The 19,367-nt window shown below is 39.6% G+C and overlaps 1 protein-coding gene across 7 annotated transcripts in view; it reads left to right on the top strand.

Moving 5' to 3' along the window:
• The window catches only part of side-IV (sidestep IV), a 502,822-nt gene that overhangs the window by 462,092 nt on the left and 21,363 nt on the right, over positions 1 to 19,367 (top strand). For all 7 annotated transcript variants that reach the window (XM_067761095.1, XM_067761090.1, XM_067761096.1 and 4 more), the window contains 2 exons: positions 16,369 to 16,492; positions 17,237 to 17,619. In XM_067761095.1, coding sequence (XP_067617196.1) covers positions 16,369 to 16,492; positions 17,237 to 17,619 — 507 coding nt within the window. The remainder of the gene's footprint in view (positions 1 to 16,368; positions 16,493 to 17,236; positions 17,620 to 19,367) is intronic.

Genomic DNA, 19,367 nt, shown 5'->3' on the forward strand with positions numbered 1-19,367 from the left:
AAATACTCGTAAAGCTCGCAAGCTTCTCGACATTCTATTTTATCGCTTCGCTGGCAGTTTTAATACAGGGCTTATTATTTCATATGGAGCACAAGCGAAAACTTCCACAAAAGCATAGATAAAAACACTGACTTGATACGATACCAACAAGTGTTTCGAGAATCTTGGGATACCAACAAGTGTTTCGAGAATCTTGGGAGATACCGAGTTCTTGTTTTTTCTATGAAAGTTTTGAATATTATGGATAAAATTACATAAATATAAGTAAGAGTAAGCATCATTAGAAGAGCTTAATTGATTGTCGAGAAGCTCGCCAATCTTACGAGTTTGTCGGGATTCAAGAATCTTGCGTGAAGTCGAGTTCTCGAATTCTCGGCTTTCTAAACTCTCGCTTGTGTTTGGGCAGACATTTTTAACTCTCGTAGAAATTCATACGTGCCACATGCCGGAACATCTCATTAAGTGACAATTCATTATGCCGTGAGCAACGCTAAACTTACTGGAAATTTCTCGAAATCTAATAGAAACCCCATGACTAACAAATATAAAAATCCGAATTAAAAAAGTAGTTTAATATTGCAGAAGCTATTACTGGGAAAATATCAATCGTATGTACAATACAATTTTCAAACAAGGTCACGGGTCAATTAGAGCCTGAGCCATGACCAAGTCGAAACTTACTGATGTTCGGGGCGAATGATGAAATGTGTTAGTTTTTGGTATCAACGACTTAATATCTTCGAATGAGAACTTGTGTAACTTTCACTTCGTGCTTAAATTGACTTCCTTTTTGCACACAATCGAGATTTATACAAACACTGTTTACCTGTTTATTATATCTTTGATAGAACAAATTAAATTTGAATTCTAGTTAATAAATCCATCTTACCTTCTTCACGGTGCCAAAGACAATTCTAGTTTTTTGCCTAGTGTTTTTTTTTACTGGATTAACCCTTCTCTTTATCGGACGTTGCAAGTAAGATTATCGCGTTTTTCTATTTGTAAAAATTTTCGAGAAAATGGTCTCGGTTATCATCCAATTTCGATCATTTTCAATACTAATCTATTCTGGATTCATAAAAACCAAAATTAACCAAATTTTATACACTAAAAAAATGGCTCAGGTAAAGTCAACGACTGAGCTGCCTTTAACTCACAAACATTATATAAAATTGATCGGGATATGGTTAATTAAATCAAATTTTTTGCAAAGAACAAATTTGTCAGAAAAATTCTCACCAGTTTGGGAAGCATAGAATCTGCCACGAAAGGCGACTAGAATACCCAAATTATTCAAGACGCTGTGTAGCGCAACCCTTTTAATCTCTCTGTTACGTAAAATGGCTTAAAGGTTTATAATTTCAGATGCAGTTTTCAAAGTTTATAAATTTTTTAGAATATTCTTAAGGTTATAGAAAAAATTTAGGTTTTTAAACATGTATATGAACTCTTACGATACATTGTGACGGACTAATTCCTGCTGAGGTATGCCCAGTCCGTCCAGGGTTCCTATATTTGGTGGGGGAACCTATTCCGATGAAAATAAATAGACGAAGGAGTTCTGAAAACGTTATAAAGTTTATTAAAAAAAGGATCGATATCCTTAAGGGCTACTCCTATTCTTTGTCCCTGTCTAAATAAGAGTAGCTGAGGTAGAACCCCTCTGCTAGCTCTCCGTCAGTTGGAGTAGAAACCTCCTACTGAATATAAAATAATTCACGAAATGAAGTAGAAACCTTCAGGTCGTGTTGGTCAGTGGTAGAAGCCCACTGACTCGTATGCCTATCTCCTAGCTTCTCATCTTACAAGTTAATTTGCCGCCCTTATATACTATTTTGTACGCCGGTGGACAGTTATTTCCTAAAAACAATTCATTGTAATAATTCCTTAGTTATAAAGTTATGTAGGACTGCACGCAGGCAGTCAGTAATTTTACAATAACAATTATAAAAGTTGGAAATGCAAAAATCGAATTCTAGTTAACGCTACTTTCGCTGTATTCTATTGGTACATACATACGCTTACATGCTAGCATGCGTTTTCCCTCTTTCCATTATCATACATATGGTGGTACATCGGTATATATACATATATGCATATTTTCGATCATGTATGGTGATCCGCTATCCCGGCATTTCATATCCCAATTTTAGGGAGCCCTAATATACATAGCGAACAATGTGCCAAATCTCGTACGTACGCTTGTTGTATGCCTGCCGTGTTTTCCAGTCTTTGGTTTACCTATCGAATTCGATCATATGTGTTTATGCGTATGTTCGCTGTCACTTGGTTTTGATGGTGCGTTGGCCTCGTTTGATGCTTTCGGCTTCTGCTTAGGGCGTGCGTTGGTGTGTCGTATGCTTGTACGTAAGTATGTAGAGAAAAGTCCCAATTAGTAGCAGCGCTTAGTTTGGCGACTTTTACTGCTGATCTTTGTTTATCCAAATTATTATGTATGTTGTATTTGTGGCTGAGTGCATTGGATGCGCAAAGGGTTGGTTGACCGGCATAATTTTATGTTTTTGTGCATTTCCATTTTCCTTCCAAATGTTTTAGTGTATGTTAGGGTGACCTATATTTGAAACTTATGTGGGCGAAAAATGTAAATATTGTGCTTGCGTGCAAAAGTGCGCAAGTCTGGTTTATCCTTCAATTTAGTAAATAATAATTCAATATGCGCCCGCATGTATTTGTTTTGACGTGTGATTCATAAAGGTATAATTCATGTCATAAAAATGTATAAATGTTAAATTCAGAGTTAAATTCAATTCTTGTATAACATGTATGTAAGAAAAAATGAAAAATAGGTATATGTTGTGAGGGTACAAAACCCTCGGTTTTGGGATCCTCACACTCCCCCCTCACCTACCGCAGCGAAGCTTACGGTCACCGTGCCGGTGCGTGTGATCCGTACTCGGAAGAAGTGTTCGCTCACACTGCCTTCGTCGTCGCTGTCGTCATGGTTGTTGTTGTCGTTGAGGCTGCCGTTGACCTCGCTGGCCATACGGCTTAATACTTCGCTGTCGTTGTTCGTTGTTGGCGTTTTGCTTCCCTTACCATCGGCGGTGTGTGACTCCAGTCTATACTGTAAATAAAAAACTGGTGGGTTTTCCTTAGGGTGCTCTCACCGTATATGGTGGATTTAAAAAAAATGTGGTATATCATGAGCCTAGTTACAGGGTATATTTATGTGATTATGTAATTGTGGTTAGAGTTTACCGCGCTTCAGTGGTTGATCCGAAGTTCGGGTACTTCTTGAAATGAAATTTCTTCGTGTATGATTTGATACTGTTGCGGTTGGGCGTGTACGTTACTACCGATTTGATTCGAGTTGCAGTAGAATCTCACGTAATAATCCGTTATTCCGGAGCTGTCTCTGGGTGTGTGTTCATTTAGGGCTGCTATAGCAAACTGTCTTCCTAGGTGTAATCTTGCTACAGGTATCGGTCCTTTGGCGATCTGTACTTGGGTTCCTCGAGCGACCTGTACCTGATTTTCTGGAAATGTTCGTGCCTGATTCTCCGTATTGTTTTGCACTTGAGCGTCTTTATATACTATCAGTTGTTGGCTCGGACTTTGGTCCTCTTCGTGTTGTCTCTCGGCCTCTTCGCTGACTCGTGTGAGCGTACCACAGATGGCTACCTCGCTGTTCTCTCTCTGTTGTTGTACCTCGGGGATATTGTTTGTTGTTCGATTGGACGATGTTGACGGGATTTGATCTTCACTAGCGTTCTTCTTGTTACCCTGTTCATTCCTTTGCTTTATGGATTCATTATTGTCGGCGGCGTCTGTTGCGTGGTATGCTTTCAGCTCACTTAAGTGGGCTGTCCTCCTCCTTCCTCTGAAAACTTTGTCTAGCTCTACGATCACTGGTGATACAAAGTTCGTTATCCGATGGGGTCCACTGTACCTGGGCGCTAGTTTGGCTGCAAAGTTATCCACCGCTTTTGACAGCTGATGCTCCTTTACCAGCACTAGGTCGCCTATAGCCGGTCGCCATTGCCTTCTTCTTAAATTATAATGCTTTGCTTGCTCCGCTGATGCTCGCTCTTGCTTCCGTCGTACCATCTCGAATATCTGCTTCATCTTCATTGATTTCTCGGCTGGATTAGCTACTCTCTCACCTGTACCGAATGTATGCTCTTCGTAAAGGCTATTGGGAATCCTTGGTTCTCTGCCTTGTACTACATATGCTGGACTATACCCTGTCGATTCGCATACGCTTGTGTTTAATGCGAGTGTTATCTCTGGTATAAGCTCGTCCCATGTTCTCTGCTCTATCCCTGAAAACTGTGCTATCATCCTCTTGATGTTGCGGTTCGCTCTTTCTGTCGGATTCTCCTGCGGTGTGTATGGTGCTGTCAGCTGGTGTTTTACGCCAAGCTCCTCCAAATACTTCTTAAAACGTTTGCTCACGAACTGCGCTCCGTTGTCTGTGATTAATACCTTTGGAATGCCAAATCGTGCCAAAATTCTCTCTCTAAATCCTCGTACTACGCTTTCTGTTGTTGCCTTTCTAATTGCCATTATCTCCACCCATTTTGAAAATCTGTCAACGAAAACTAATGCCATTGTATTACCATGTTTTGAGCGTGGCATTGGACCAACAAAGTCTGCACACACTGTTGCCCACGGTTCTTCTGGAATTTTAGTTAACATCTTACCCGCGGCCTGTTGTTGACTAGGTTTGTATACCTGACATCCATGGCATTGCTGTACGTACTTCCTTACGTCTCTGAACATTCCGGGCCAGTAATATCGTGTCGTCGCTCGTGCAATAGATTTTCGAACGCCCATGTGTCCTGCGCTTGGTGTGTCATGAATTTCCGCCAGCACTCTGCGTCTCTGTGGGGTCGGTACACATAGCTTCCAGGGTACTGCGTCTTCACCATCAACTTGACTCTCTATTCTCCTGTAGAGCTTTCCGTCCTCGATCACATAGTCTGGGAATTTCTCCGGAGCCTTTCTTACGTCTGTAATCTTCGCTTTTAGCCACTTGCACTCGTCTTTGCCTTGCTCTACTGTCAACGTAGTTAGTTGCTCGTCCATCGGCTGTCTCGAAAGTGCATCTGCCACCACGTTTAGCTTTCCTTTCCGGTACTGTACGTCGAATGAGTATTGTTGTAGTTCTAGTGCCCATCTAGCAATCCGTCCCGTCGGACTGTCTATTGCGTTTAACCATTTTAGAGCTAGGTGGTCTGTGATTACCGTGAACGTGTATCCCTCCCGGTAGGGTCTCATCTTCCTTATCGCCCACACTATTGCCAAACATTCTTTCTCTGTCGGGGAATAATTTGTTTCTGCCTTGTTAAGTCGCCGACTCGCATAAGCAATCACTCGTTCTTCGCTGTCTGATCCTTGGGTGAGCACTGCTCCGAGGCCAAAATCGCTTGCATCCGTCTGTAGGCAAAACTTCTTCGAAAAATCTGGGCAAGCTAGTACAGGTGCTTGGGTGAGTGCGGCTTTTAATGCTTCGAATGCCGACTGCTGCTCTTGCGACCACTTCCACTTCCTTCCTTTCTTTAGCATTGACGTCAACGGGTGTGAAACTTGTGAAAAGTCTGAGACGAATCTCCTGTACCACGATACCACTCCTAGGAATCTTCGTAGTTCGCGTAAATTGTTTGGCGGTGTCAACTCTTTGATGGCTGCTATCTTGTCCGGGTCCGTGTGAATGCCTTCCTCGCTAACGACATGACCTAGATACTTTAAACTTTTCTTAAAAAACTCACATTTTTCCGGGTTTATCTTAAGGTTTGCTCTTCGCAGCCGTTGAAATACTTCCGCCAGGTGTCTTATGTGTTCTTCCAATGTTTTGCTCGTAATGATGATGTCATCTAGATATGCGAATGCGTAAGGTTCCAACTCTGGTCCTATAACGTGATCGAGTGCTCTCTGGAAAGTTGCTGGGGCTGAGTGCAGACCGAACGGCATTACTTTCCATTGATATAGCCCACGTCCGGGTACAGTGAATGCGGTGTATTGTTTGCTGTTTTCTTCCATGGGGATTTGCCAATATCCGTTTTTCAAATCGAGGCTGCTGATAAACCGAGCACTTCTCAATCTATCCAGGATGTGTTGGATACGGGGTAACGGGTATGCGTCTGGTACTGACCTTGCGTTTAGTTGGCGGTAATCTACGCACAGTCTCCACTTACCATTTTTCTTCCTTGCCAAAACTATTGGTGCGCTGTGCGGACTTCTAGAAGGTTCGATGCAACCTTTCTCGATAAGCTCATCGATTTCCTTATTAATAATCTCTTGCATCTTGGGATTCTTCGGGTAATATCTTTGTTTTATGGGGCGGTCGTCTTTCATCACTATCTTGTGCGTGGCCACGTTGGATACACCTGACATTTCCTGGAACATCTGTAATTCTTTGTTGAGAAATTTACTCACCGACTCGTCTGTGTTCGCAACTTTTAGGCTGTTATCTTTGTGACTACTTTCGTTTCTACTTTCGACCATTGTTGTACAAGTGACCGCATCCTCCTCCTGATTGTTTGTGTTCAAGGTTAGAGTTTGTCCTCCGCATCTCATCTCCATGTTCACCTTCGCTAGGTAATCCGTTCCAAGCACCACTTCGTCGACTAGTCCTGGTAGGATTAGCATTTCATTTCGCAGCACTTGGTTACTCATTCTCACTTCTACATCTACCGCTTCTATGATCGTCTTAGGTTTGCCATCTCCCAGTATCACTCGTGTTTCTATCGCCTTGAATATACCTGTCTTCAGCCTTCTTGCCAATGTTCCACTTACAAAGCTTCGCGTCGCCCCTGTGTCGATTGCTGCTACTACCTCTTCGCCATTCACCGTAATATTCGCCAAGATCCGGCCCTTTGTATGTCTTAACGTGTTTAGTTTTCCCGAGGTTGCGTTTGGGGAGACCCCACTCCTCGGTGCCAATGAGGTCTCTGGCCGTCTCCCTGCGTTCGTCTACAACAATTTCGTGTGAGTGTGCCTACTTTTCCGCATGTCCAGCAGAATTCGATGCGAGCGCTACGGCAACCGTATGCGACATGGCCGCCTCCTCCGCATCGTCTGCACGCCGTGTTTGTATCGATGTATCTTGGTGCCGGGTCTGATTTCTGGGATGGTTGTTTCTCTGTCTGCTGTTCCCGCTCCTCTGCCTGTATATATTGGTAACGTTCTTCTGGGCGCCTTGGTACAAATGGTCTTGCCGTTGGTCGCATCGGATCTCTGTCAGGGGTAATATTTTCATAATCTTCTACCAAACTTACCAATTCTTCCAGGCTGCTGACCTCGCCTCTTTTAACATACAGCTGGATTTCTCTGCGGGAGTTCCTGTATATGCGGTTTAGCTTTTGGTCTTCGGTGTAGGCGGCATGTCGCATCAGCCCTTGTAGTGCTAGCACATAATCCTTAAACTTCTCTCCTGGTCTTTGCATGCGTGCCCGTATCTCGTCGTCCAACTGTTCAAAATATCTGGAGCTGAGGAAAAATTTTAGGAAATCTTTTTTGAATGAGTCCAACTCTTTCCAACTCCGATTATTATTTCGGTACCAAACCAACGCTTTGTCTTTGAGTAGCTCCGGCAATGCTCGTGGTATCGAGTTGACGTTTATTTCGTATCCTTCTGCCAGTTCTTCCACGCGTTCTATGAACCCTAGAGGATCCTTGCCCCCGTCGTATTTTAAACCCCATTTTCTTACCCGGTCTATAGTGGTTGCGTATGTGCCTGGCTGTTGCATCGCATATAGTGGTGGTTGTGGGACCTCGTGTTGGATGGGTGCGCCGGTTGTATTCTCGTCATCCGTTCTCGTAGCGCTTGGAGATGTCGAACGACTACTTGCCTGTGGTTTGTTTAGATTAGATGTCGTCCTTGCATGTTGTAGAGCTAGTTCTGTAAGCCGATCACGCCATTTCTCGTTGTCCTTTTCTGCCTGTACGAACGCCGCCAATCGCTTCCTTAGTTCGTCTACCGTTCCCGTATCATCCAGCTCGAACTCCGAGTGGTAACTTACCAGCTCCTCTCGGGTCAGATAATATACCCATGATACCTTTACCATTTTCTTATTTGCGTATCTTTCCTTGTTAGTTTGTCTGCTTAGCCTTCGTTGCTTTGCCTTCCGTATATCCTTGTTACCTTCCTTTATGTAAAGCCTTGATGATTTCCTTGATTTTATTTAAGCCTGCTCGGGCGCCATATGTGACGGACTAATTCCTGCTGAGGTATGCCCAGTCCGTCCAGGGTTCCTATATTTGGTGGGGGAACCTATTCCGATGAAAATAAATAGACGAAGGAGTTCTGAAAACGTTATAAAGTTTATTAAAAAAAAGGATCGATATCCTTAAGGGCTACTCCTATTCTTTGTCCCTGTCTAAATAAGAGTAGCTGAGGTAGAACCCCTCTGCTAGCTCTCCGTCAGTTGGAGTAGAAACCTCCTACTGAATATAAAATAATTCACGAAATGAAGTAGAAACCTTCAGGTCGTGTTGGTCAGTGGTAGAAGCCCACTGACTCGTATGCCTATCTCCTAGCTTCTCATCTTACAAGTTAATTTGCCGCCCTTATATACTATTTTGTACGCCGGTGGACAGTTATTTCCTAAAAACAATTCATTGTAATAATTCCTTAGTTATAAAGTTATGTAGGACTGCACGCAGGCAGTCAGTTATTTTACAATAACAATTATAAAAGTTGGAAATGCAAAAATCGAATTCTAGTTAACGCTACTTTCGCTGTATTCTATTGGTACATACATACGCTTACATGCTAGCATGCGTTTTCCCTCTTTCCATTATCATACATATGGTGGTACATCGGTATATATACATATATGCATATTTTCGATCATGTATGGTGATCCGCTATCCCGGCATTTCATATCCCAATTTTAGGGAGCCCTAATATACATAGCGAACAATGTGCCAAATCTCGTACGTACGCTTGTTGTATGCCTGCCGTGTTTTCCAGTCTTTGGTTTACCTATCGAATTCGATCATATGTGTTTATGCGTATGTTCGCTGTCACTTGGTTTTGATGGTGCGTTGGCCTCGTTTGATGCTTTCGGCTTCTGCTTAGGGCGTGCGTTGGTGTGTCGTATGCTTGTACGTAAGTATGTAGAGAAAAGTCCCAATTAGTAGCAGCGCTTAGTTTGGCGACTTTTACTGCTGATCTTTGTTTATCCAAATTATTATGTATGTTGTATTTGTGGCTGAGTGCATTGGATGCGCAAAGGGTTGGTTGACCGGCATAATTTTATGTTTTTGTGCATTTCCATTTTCCTTCCAAATGTTTTAGTGTATGTTAGGGTGACCTATATTTGAAACTTATGTGGGCGACAAATGTAAATATTGTGCTTGCGTGCAAAAGTGCGCAAGTCTGGTTTATCCTTCAATTTAGTAAATAATAATTCAATATGCGCCCGCATGTATTTGTTTTGACGTGTGATTCATAAAGGTATAATTCATGTCATAAAAATGTATAAATGTTAAATTCAGAGTTAAATTCAATTCTTGTATAACATGTATGTAAGAAAAAATGAAAAATAGGTATATGTTGTGAGGGTACAAAACCCTCGGTTTTGGGATCCTCACAACATGCTGAATTTCTATGATCAGTACAATATTGTGTAGTATTGTGGTTCACATAAGTATTTCTTGTTGTTATTAGTAATGCTTATCGGTAAAAATTTTGATATATCAGTATTTTTGCTCTACGGTGGTACGTGGTATTTACATAGGATGTCAGCCTATATTATGTAATGAAAAACTTTCCATATTATAATACCACTCCTTAAGCAGTTATCATTTCAAATCGGCATAGGTATATAGGTATCCATAAATCTTTAGGAAAAAAATAGCCTCGTATCATTAATTGAAAAAAGAAAAATTCTCCCAAATATGCAAAAAGGTCTTTGGTGTCCAATTATTATCATTTTTATTATTTTTTATACGATGACTTATTTTTATGCTCAGAACAAAAGCTCTGGTGACCTTATGGTGCGCCCACGTAAGTTTGTTAATTACCAGTTATTAGATTAGGCAAAATCTTGCGTTTTAGACTTTTTAGAAGAAATTTTGCTTAACACACAAAGTCATGAAAGGAAATTCCGAATTTTTTCTCCTATCAAGAGATATCAGAAAAACAAAGCAAAAAAGATCACCAAAGAGCCTTAACGTAACAGAAGGATTAATGAGCTGCCAGCGCAGTTTATAACTTCTCCAACCCGATTGTCAACCTCACCTACCCGCGGCGAATCCTGTTTCTTTGGCAAGCGACGGTCTGGCGACCCCAAGCTCCTCATGGAACTAGGCTAAAAGATTAAAAGGATCATCAATATCGATAGCACTCCTCAAAAACCTACAAAAATAAAAACATCAGGAAATTTCTTAAGAACTAATTGAATTGGCCACTTAAACACAAAACAGCTATTTATCAGCTAATTTTAAAGAGAAATTGACGCTAACGGCGCTCATTACTTTGTTCTTATAATCATGGAGCCACAGAAATTTCTGCCATTGATATGGCCTTCATTGTTATTCTTATGTCGAAGGAAACCTGTTATTTAAACCAAACAGGATAAATTATAATAAGAGCCACCAGTTTGCTACGAGTGGCGAGTAACCCGCTGGAAATAAAAAAAATTTATGCCGAATGTTTTCTAAGAGGGACATTTTGGAATTGTCTCGCATTTGTCCATGCGATGTAGGCACCTTGTGCAACTGTGATTTTTGTAAAGAAAATTAATTAATTAATTGAATACAGTTGGAAAAATAAACACAAATACCCCACAAAAATGTATAGAAGGAATTTTATGCACATCTCGCTCAAAAAAAATAACGACTAGAAAACATCGAGCAAATGGCTACGAGTAGCAGAATGAAGTCTCTTGTTTTAATTTATCGCATTTGTTTAAACAGTTTTCATCATTATTCTTAGTGTGAAAGTAAAATTTGTTAAGTCGACAAAGATATGGCTTACGTATAATGCAGATTTTTATTTGTTGATTTGACTACTGAAACGGTCGATTGCAACGAATAACAATTTATAGAAATTTCGGTTAAATTTACTTATAATTCGTTTAAGTTGACCAACTTTGTTTTCAGTGTAGTACGTTAACGCGTAACGAAATGTAAAAACTCATACGAAAACATATGTACGATGTAACAAACTCTTGCTACTAATATTTTTATATTCAGCTGAGCAGAGCTCACAGAGTGTATTAATTTTGTTCGCATAACGGTACCCAGTAATGATATAAACTAATCCAGATAGATATAGACATAGATATAGTCTAAAAAGAAATTCATTTGGTCATGTACGTCCGTCCTTCCGCCCGTCCGTCTTTCCGTAAACACGATAACTTGAGTAAATTTTGAGGTATATTAATGAAATTTGATATGTAAGTTCTTGGGCACTCATCTCAGATCGCTTTTTAAAATGAAATCGGAACGAAATCGGGCTATAACCGCACCCACTTTTTCGATATCGAAAATATCTAAAAACCGAAAAAGTATATTAAATTTTATAACATTTTGGAAAACACAAATAACCTGATTATTTAGTAAATAATACACCTAGAATGTTGAAATTTGACATGTGGACTGATATTTAGACTCTTGATAAAAATTAGAAAATTTTTTTTAAATGGGCGTAGCACCGCCCACTTGTGATAAAATCAATTTTGCAAATATTATTAATAATAAATCAAAAATTGTTAAACGTATCGTAACAGAATTCGGGAGAGAGTTTGCTATTACTATAAGGAATGCTTTGAAGAAAAACTTACGAAATCCCTTAAGGACCACTTTTATATAAAAGAGCTTTGTATCAATGGTATTTCATATCCAAATTGGATTTATAACAATAAATAGGAAAAACTACAAATTTAGAAAAATGGGCGTGGCCCGCCCCTTTTATGACTAAGCAATTTTCTATATTTTGGGAGCCATAACTCGAGGAAAAATTAGTTCAGAATAGAACCATATATATATGTATTATTGCGCAGCCTTGTAACACTATTAAGCACGCAAAACAAACAGCAACAGCATTTCAGGTGTACAGCTGGGTATATAATGTTCGGTTTCACCCGAACTTAGACTTCCTTACTTGTTATTTTTATTTTTTATTTTTTGGTTGTTGTGCTCACTTCATGCTGAATAGAAAATTTTGTTGTATGGAAATTTTTGAAGATTTTACTCGTATGATAACGAAAAACGACAAAAGTGTGTATTCACAAGGACTTCATCTCTGGTTAGCTCTACATGTATATTTATATAGTGACGCATGTAAATTTCAAACCTTTTGTTCCAATAAATAAGAAGTTTTCGTGTTTGGCTTTAAAGCCCTTTATATATGTAGTTTTATCGTAAAAATTTTGCGATAATTTTTGTTTGTTAAAATTTGTTGTTTCATTTCATTGGCCTTTTAAGGTTCATTACGTTTCGTTTGTCTGTTATTGCGCTTTTTCTGTTGATAGCACCAAAAGATACTAAGTATCTATGAGTATGTATGTATGTATGTATGTATGGGCACTGGTATATTGAAACATATTATGTAACTTCATACGTGTGTAAGGAAAAAAGCACCCTATTGTAACGAATTTACTGCAAACACTCTTATTTGGAACCTTCTGCTAAGTTCGAATCACTGAACTGTTGAATAAATAACTCCAATATTTAATATTGCAAAATGGCGTATAATAAAGCACTTCACAATAACACTGATACTTCACAACCACTAGCTTGCTTAAATGAAACTGATTTTAAAAATAATACTGCTATTGCTCGCTAGATAGCGTCTTAAATCTAACTGATTATCGCGCCTCTACTGTTGCTGCCTTTTATACTCTCTGATTTCCTCGTTCGCATCTTCTAGGCGCTTCCATTTCCAGAATCTACTAGTTGGCTATCAGCTATAAAATTTCTCAGCTGTAACTACAGATGCACGATTTTATAGCTTCTCTCATTGCATACTTTCGGGATTATCTCAGATATATGCATGTGGTTGTGCGTTGCTTCTCCGCTGCGTGTACGTACATATGTGTAGACATAATGATTGATTCGTTTATGTAGATACAAGTGACTGTGTGCTTTATTGTAGCATCTCCAAATGTACCACTCTTCTACTCTCGTGGTTTCCCAATGGTTTGTATGCGGTAAATGGTATCACTGATCTTCTTCACAACTTTGTACGGGCCTTCCCAACTGCACCGAAATTTGGATGGAACACCTTTCCGCCGGTGAGGGTTGTATAACAGTACAAAATCTACCTCCAAGAAACCGTCCGAATTATTGTTCTCATCGAACCTGCGTTTCATCTTACTACTAAATATCCTGGATCGTTCCCTCGCATTCTGTTGTCTGATCAATGAAGAACTACTTGGCAGAGCTTGATCTTGACGGATTGACTTTGCATCATCATTATCGTCTTGACGTTTCACAACAGTAATGCGCGCTGGCTCGAAACCACCCATGCATCTTTTCTGGAAAATTCTTTCAGTCGTTTTAGTGCGTTCTTTAGGGTTTGTCAATACCAGTGTTTTTCTGGCAGGTATATTTGAATTTGCTTTGTTTGGCCCATTCGTTCCATCAACCTTTACTTTTGACTTTCGTGGTCTTTGTCGACTCTTCTCCACCAGTACTCGATTACTGCTGAACCCTTTTTCCAAACTGAAGTTAAGTGGCACATCCTGGTTCTTATAACGCATAATCCTTCTCTGCATGTCGATGCTGATATCATGGTCAACTAAGAAGTCCACTCCAATATGACTTCATCAACGATCTCCGCCACAACGAATTTGTGTATAACCATGACCTTCCCAATTCAGACTTCACAGATCACTTCTCCCAGGACTTGGTTATACTTGGAAGATCTGTTTCCTATGTTCGCTTCCGTACCGTCGTTCTACAGCGGCCATCAATGCTTCATAACTGTTACGTTCGTACTCTGGGATGGTCTGTAATATCTCTGCAGCTGGTCCTTTTAAAGCCACGAACAATGCAGCAGCTTTATCTTCGGCATTCCAATATTCAATAATGCAAAATGGCCTCTATTAGACTACTTTCAAAATAACACTACTATTGCTCGCCAGATAGAGTCTTAAAACCAACTGATTGTCGCGCCTCTACTGTTGCTGCCTTTTATACTCTCTGATTTCCTCGTTCGCATCTTCTAGGCGCTTCCATTTCCAGAATCTACTAGTTGGCCATTTGCTATAAAATTTCTCAGCTGTCACTACAGATTCACGATTTTGTAGCTTCTCTCATTGCATACTTTCGGGATTATCTCAGATATATCCATGTGGTTGTGTGTTGCTTCTCCGCTGCTTGTACGAACATATGTGTAGACATAATGATTGATTCGGTGACAGGTGACTGTCTGCTTTATTGTTGTTGTTACTTCATTTACTTAGCATCAGACTAGGGATGTGAGTATCACTTACTTACTTATTTAATTGGCGCTTAACCGTCTAAACGGTTATGGCCGTCCAACAAGGCGCGCCAGTCGCTCCTTCGCTCCGCCAACCGCCGCCAATTGGTCACACCAAGGGAGTTTAAATCGTTTTCCACCTGGTCCTTCCAGCGGAGTGGGGCCGCCCTCTACCTCTGCTTCCATAGGCGGGTTCCGATAGAAACACTTTCTTGGCCGGAGCATCATCTTTCATTCGCATAACATGGCCTAGCCAGCGCAGCCGCTGCGTTTTAATTCGCAGGACTATGTTGATGTCTGCGTACAGCTCGTACAGCTCATCATTAAATTTTCTTCGGTACTCGCCATCGCCAACGCGTAGAGGTCCATAAATCTTTCGAAGAACTTTTCTCTCGAACACTCCCAAAGCTTCATATGCTGTTGTCATGGTCCATGCTTCTGCCCCATATAGCAGGACGGGTACGATAAGTGACTTGTAGAGTATGATGTTCGTTCCTCGAGAGAGGACTTTACTTTTCAATTGTCTACCTGGTCCAAAGTAACATTCATTGACAAGATTGATTCTTCGCTGGATTTCAGTTCTGATGTTGTTGGTAGTGTTGATGCTGGTTCGCAAATAAACGAAGTCTTTTACTATTTCGAACTTATGGCTGCCAACAGTAGCGTAGTTGCCAAGGCGCGTATGCGCTGACTCTTTGCTCGATGACAGTAGGTACTTCGTTTTGTTTGGAGTAAGCAGAACTAACAGCGCGGGTGTTTAGGCCGATGATATCAATGTCATCAGCATATGCCAGTAATTGCACGCTTTTATAGTATGTTTTTCCAGTGCGGTTAAGTTCTGCAGCTAGTATAATTTTCTCCAGCATCAAATTAAAGAAATCGCACGATAGGGGGTCACCCTGTCTGAAACCTCGTTTAGTTTCGAACGGCTCGGACTGGGCAAAGAACACTTAGATTCCAACCGTTGGGCATGCACTCTTCCGCCCATATTTTGCTAAGAAGCTGCTGCATGCGCCTTACCAACTCCTCGCCGCCGTACTTTAATAGCTCCGCAGGCAATCCATCAGCACCCACGGCCTTGTAGTTTTTCAATCTGGTTATTGCTATTCTAACTTCGTGATTATCACTTAGTGTCACTAATATTCGTCACACTATATTAAACTCGTCTGAAAAACATAAACTAAGGCTCAGTCCAAAAATTATTAGATTTGTATCAAAAAATTTCGTAAATTTTTTCTGAACAATGGAGAGTTCAGAGACAAGAAAAATCCCAATGGTTTTTTACTTTATAAATGCAAACTTATGAACTTTGTCTACTCATACTGGAGCCTAATGCCTTTGCGGCCTTTGCTCTCCAACAATTTTCTCTTCGATGCATCGGGCGCTTCGGGATTTACATAACTGGGCATCTATTGTCTGGTTGAGCGCCAACGTGTATATAACGGATAGTCTTGTTTACTTGGAGGTATAAGGACCATAATTGGACTAGGCATAAGCAAAGAGGTATGACTTTTTTGGAAAAAACATGCCCACAACATTTTTATGAATTCTTCTAGACTGTAAGTGAAAACGTGGACGAGAGAGTGAAGAAAGCATCGACAGTGCTTTCCGCATGTAGAAGGATGCTGGGGTGTACGTAAGGTTTATCGGTACATCTCTCTCCTTGACAATTTACAGGAGTCCTTCTTTAGCGGAAGATAAAAAAATTAGAGGGGGTATACGGCTATCAATCCTTAGCATAATTGGAGCCCTTAAATCAACACAGACGGCTGCACTGTATGCCACACATTTAGCTGAAGTCAAAAATCGAAAAAAAAGAAATTACGATTATTGAAACTCTTGCCCATCAATATCGAAAATACAAAATAAAAAATCAATATTTTAGCAGTTTTGCCTAACATATGTGTATTGCTGCAAAATTTATTTATGTACGATTAAATAATTTTTGATATCATTAATTTTCTTTATAGGTGCCTCGACCGGTCTCACTGTACCACTGTCTCCATTTTTGGCTGGTTTGACCCTTTTCTGTGCACTGTTATTTGCTATTTCGTGCATTGCTTTGGCCGCAATATACAGACGACTGTCCAATAGGTAAGAATTGAAAAAAATCAACAGTAAATACATGTATCAAACTTTATCTATTGACATAAAAATTTCAATTAATTGAAACTCATATATCCTTAAGTAGAGTCCAAATAGACGCAGAATTATTAAACATTTTAATATAATACTTTTAATTAATAATTTTAAGATATATACTAATTGTAAGTCTATACCTTCTACTATCACTCGAAGCACTTAACTGTAGAATAAACAAAGACAATTGTTCTGAACATAAAATGCTCTCTATTGAAAGAACTACTGCGGTAGTAGATTTTCACAAATTAATGTACTCGCTTACTACACTTCAACCTCTCAAATTTAAAGATCACTGATGCGCCCAGTGGTTTTTCACATAAAATCATTCCAAATAAATTATATGTATGTACGTATGTATATCACGTATTATTGTTACCAATTTAGCTTTGAAAATTCATTTAACCTAATTCCTTGATTACTTCGTTAGTGTCATACGCAATAGATTTCGACGTCTTTATCACTTCCCATATCTTGGAAGATGTCCACCTTGCAGTACATGCGAAATCATCAGCAACCATTATCAAATTATCGTGTATCATTTAATATTTACGCATATTTTATTTACCTAATATAGCGTGATATATTTGCTTTCGAGCTCCTGCAAAATTCAATTTTTCTCAAAAATATACAAACACACATATATTCATCTAATAATATTTTCTTTTTCATCAATATTTTGTTTACCGTATTTTCCAGGCAAAACGATGGTAATTTGAAACCAACGAAGCATACGCAAATTTCAATATCATCAGATTGTCAGTTGGATCCATTACAACCTAACAATCGTCATCATCAACATTTACAACATAATCATGAACAAAATAGTCATCAGCCACATCATAGTCTTTTACAGCCAAATGGCAATGATGGAGCAAATGGTGGAACTATGAGTTGTGGTGGTGGTGGTGCTACAACACCATCACTTGGAGGTGGTATTGGCAGTGGTGGTGGCTTAATTGGCATGGATACATCGACGTTGCGGTCAACGGCAAACAGTCATCATCGTCAAAGTCCACTTGTAATGGGAGATGCGCTGGAAGGCGATGACACCGATCCAGATGTAATACCTAATCAATATGGTAAGTATTATGAAATTTCAAATATTTTTATAATGAAATTTATGTGGTATGTAGGTGAGGGTGTATGCATGTGTAGAGTGTGTATGATTGTCAATCAGCTGTTCTGAAGCAAACTGTAGACAGTTATTTTGTATACGTATTTCTTTATGGTAACATATTCCAAAAAAATGTAAAAATAAAAAAAATAAAACAAGGAAAAACATCATCAAATTACTTAAGCGAACATACCATGGAAAACCGAAATTTTCGAAAATTTTTGAGTTGCTTCCTTATTTATTTTAATACCGAAATTATTGAAATGTATCACATTTAAACGTAACGGGGAAGAAGAAATTAAAACTATTATAATTTTAAGAAAATAATGAGTATAGGGAAAAAAAATAGAAAAAAGTTTAAGAGTCAGATAATCACCAAGCCTAGTTTCATCTGTTTTATTCCTGCATTGTAAAAGACTGAAAAAATTCCGAGCTTTCAGAACGTACAATAAAAATGATTGATTCTGTAAGTACCCTCCGTCGTCTGCACAACCTTGCGATGCAAATCACCTTTTACCAGCGCCTAAGAATCGCCTTTATTGGTACCAGTAGATAAAACGAGTGGAAGCACCATCACCTTGATGTCGTTGGTGGTTTAAGTATCATAAACTTCTTCCAATTTATGGATCACGGCTACCTGGTTCAATGCAACTCATAATTCGAGTTAACCAACTTTTCCGTTTTTAATATCAACCACATAAACCATGATGGTCCCAAAGAGTCTTTCGCATATGAGCAGGCACGTATCAAGCTCCGTGGGCTTTCTGCTCCACGATGTACCAACTTTTAAGTCTTTGCTCAGACTTTCGTAGTACCGGTAGAGAATCCACCTACTCTGTACCGTTGGCTTAGAAAAAAAAAATAAAAATTAATAAAAAAAAAAAAAAGATAGGGTTAGAAACTCTATAGGGTTAGAAACAATGAAACACTCCCCCGTTTCACTTCAGGTCTTCTTATGCAAAAATGCCTTACGAGAATCCAGACCAGTAAGAAGAAAACCCAGACTCAAATTAAATCTCAAGTCTGGATTTTCTGGAACAAATAAAATGTACGGTTCGATTTTAACCCTACCCTAAATATTACTCTCCCACCTCGATTGCCACGTGTTTACAATCAGAGCCTCTAATCTAAGTCATTTAACTAAAATTCCCTTCTCCACATCAATGCCCGTTAACTTATAATCTTGTACCTACAGCATGCCCAAACCCATTTTCAACTTGAAGGTGATAATGCCTTGTATAGGTCAAGAAGAAGTTCCCCCATTATTATTTGCATCGTATCTACCAATATAGTGCGACATACCAACAAACATGCTAACAACATACACCTTTGTATACTTAGGTTACGTCTGAGACCTTCAACAGTCATAACCGTGCGATACCACATGACAGCATGACAACTATACATGTATCTCACAACGCGACGCAACTGCCCTGAAATACACACCTGAACTGAGCCACTTAACTGATGCTGACCTCATGTATATGAACAACGAGTGGATGACTCCAAAGCAATCTGCTCTTAAGCAACATTGTGTTGGTTTTGCCCACCGCTATGTCACATCAACATGAGCACTCCAATTGGTCACATAGTGAGTCATTGATGAGCTTAACATCATCACGAGACTCCATTCTTTACTTATATGAGGATGTAATGCGCATAGACAGTGAATTTACAAAGCATCTCTATTTGTCTAATCAGAGAGTCTATCAC

Source organism: Eurosta solidaginis, chromosome 1, assembly GCF_040869045.1.
Source record: "Eurosta solidaginis isolate ZX-2024a chromosome 1, ASM4086904v1, whole genome shotgun sequence".
Classification (NCBI taxonomy): domain Eukaryota; kingdom Metazoa; phylum Arthropoda; class Insecta; order Diptera; family Tephritidae; genus Eurosta; species Eurosta solidaginis.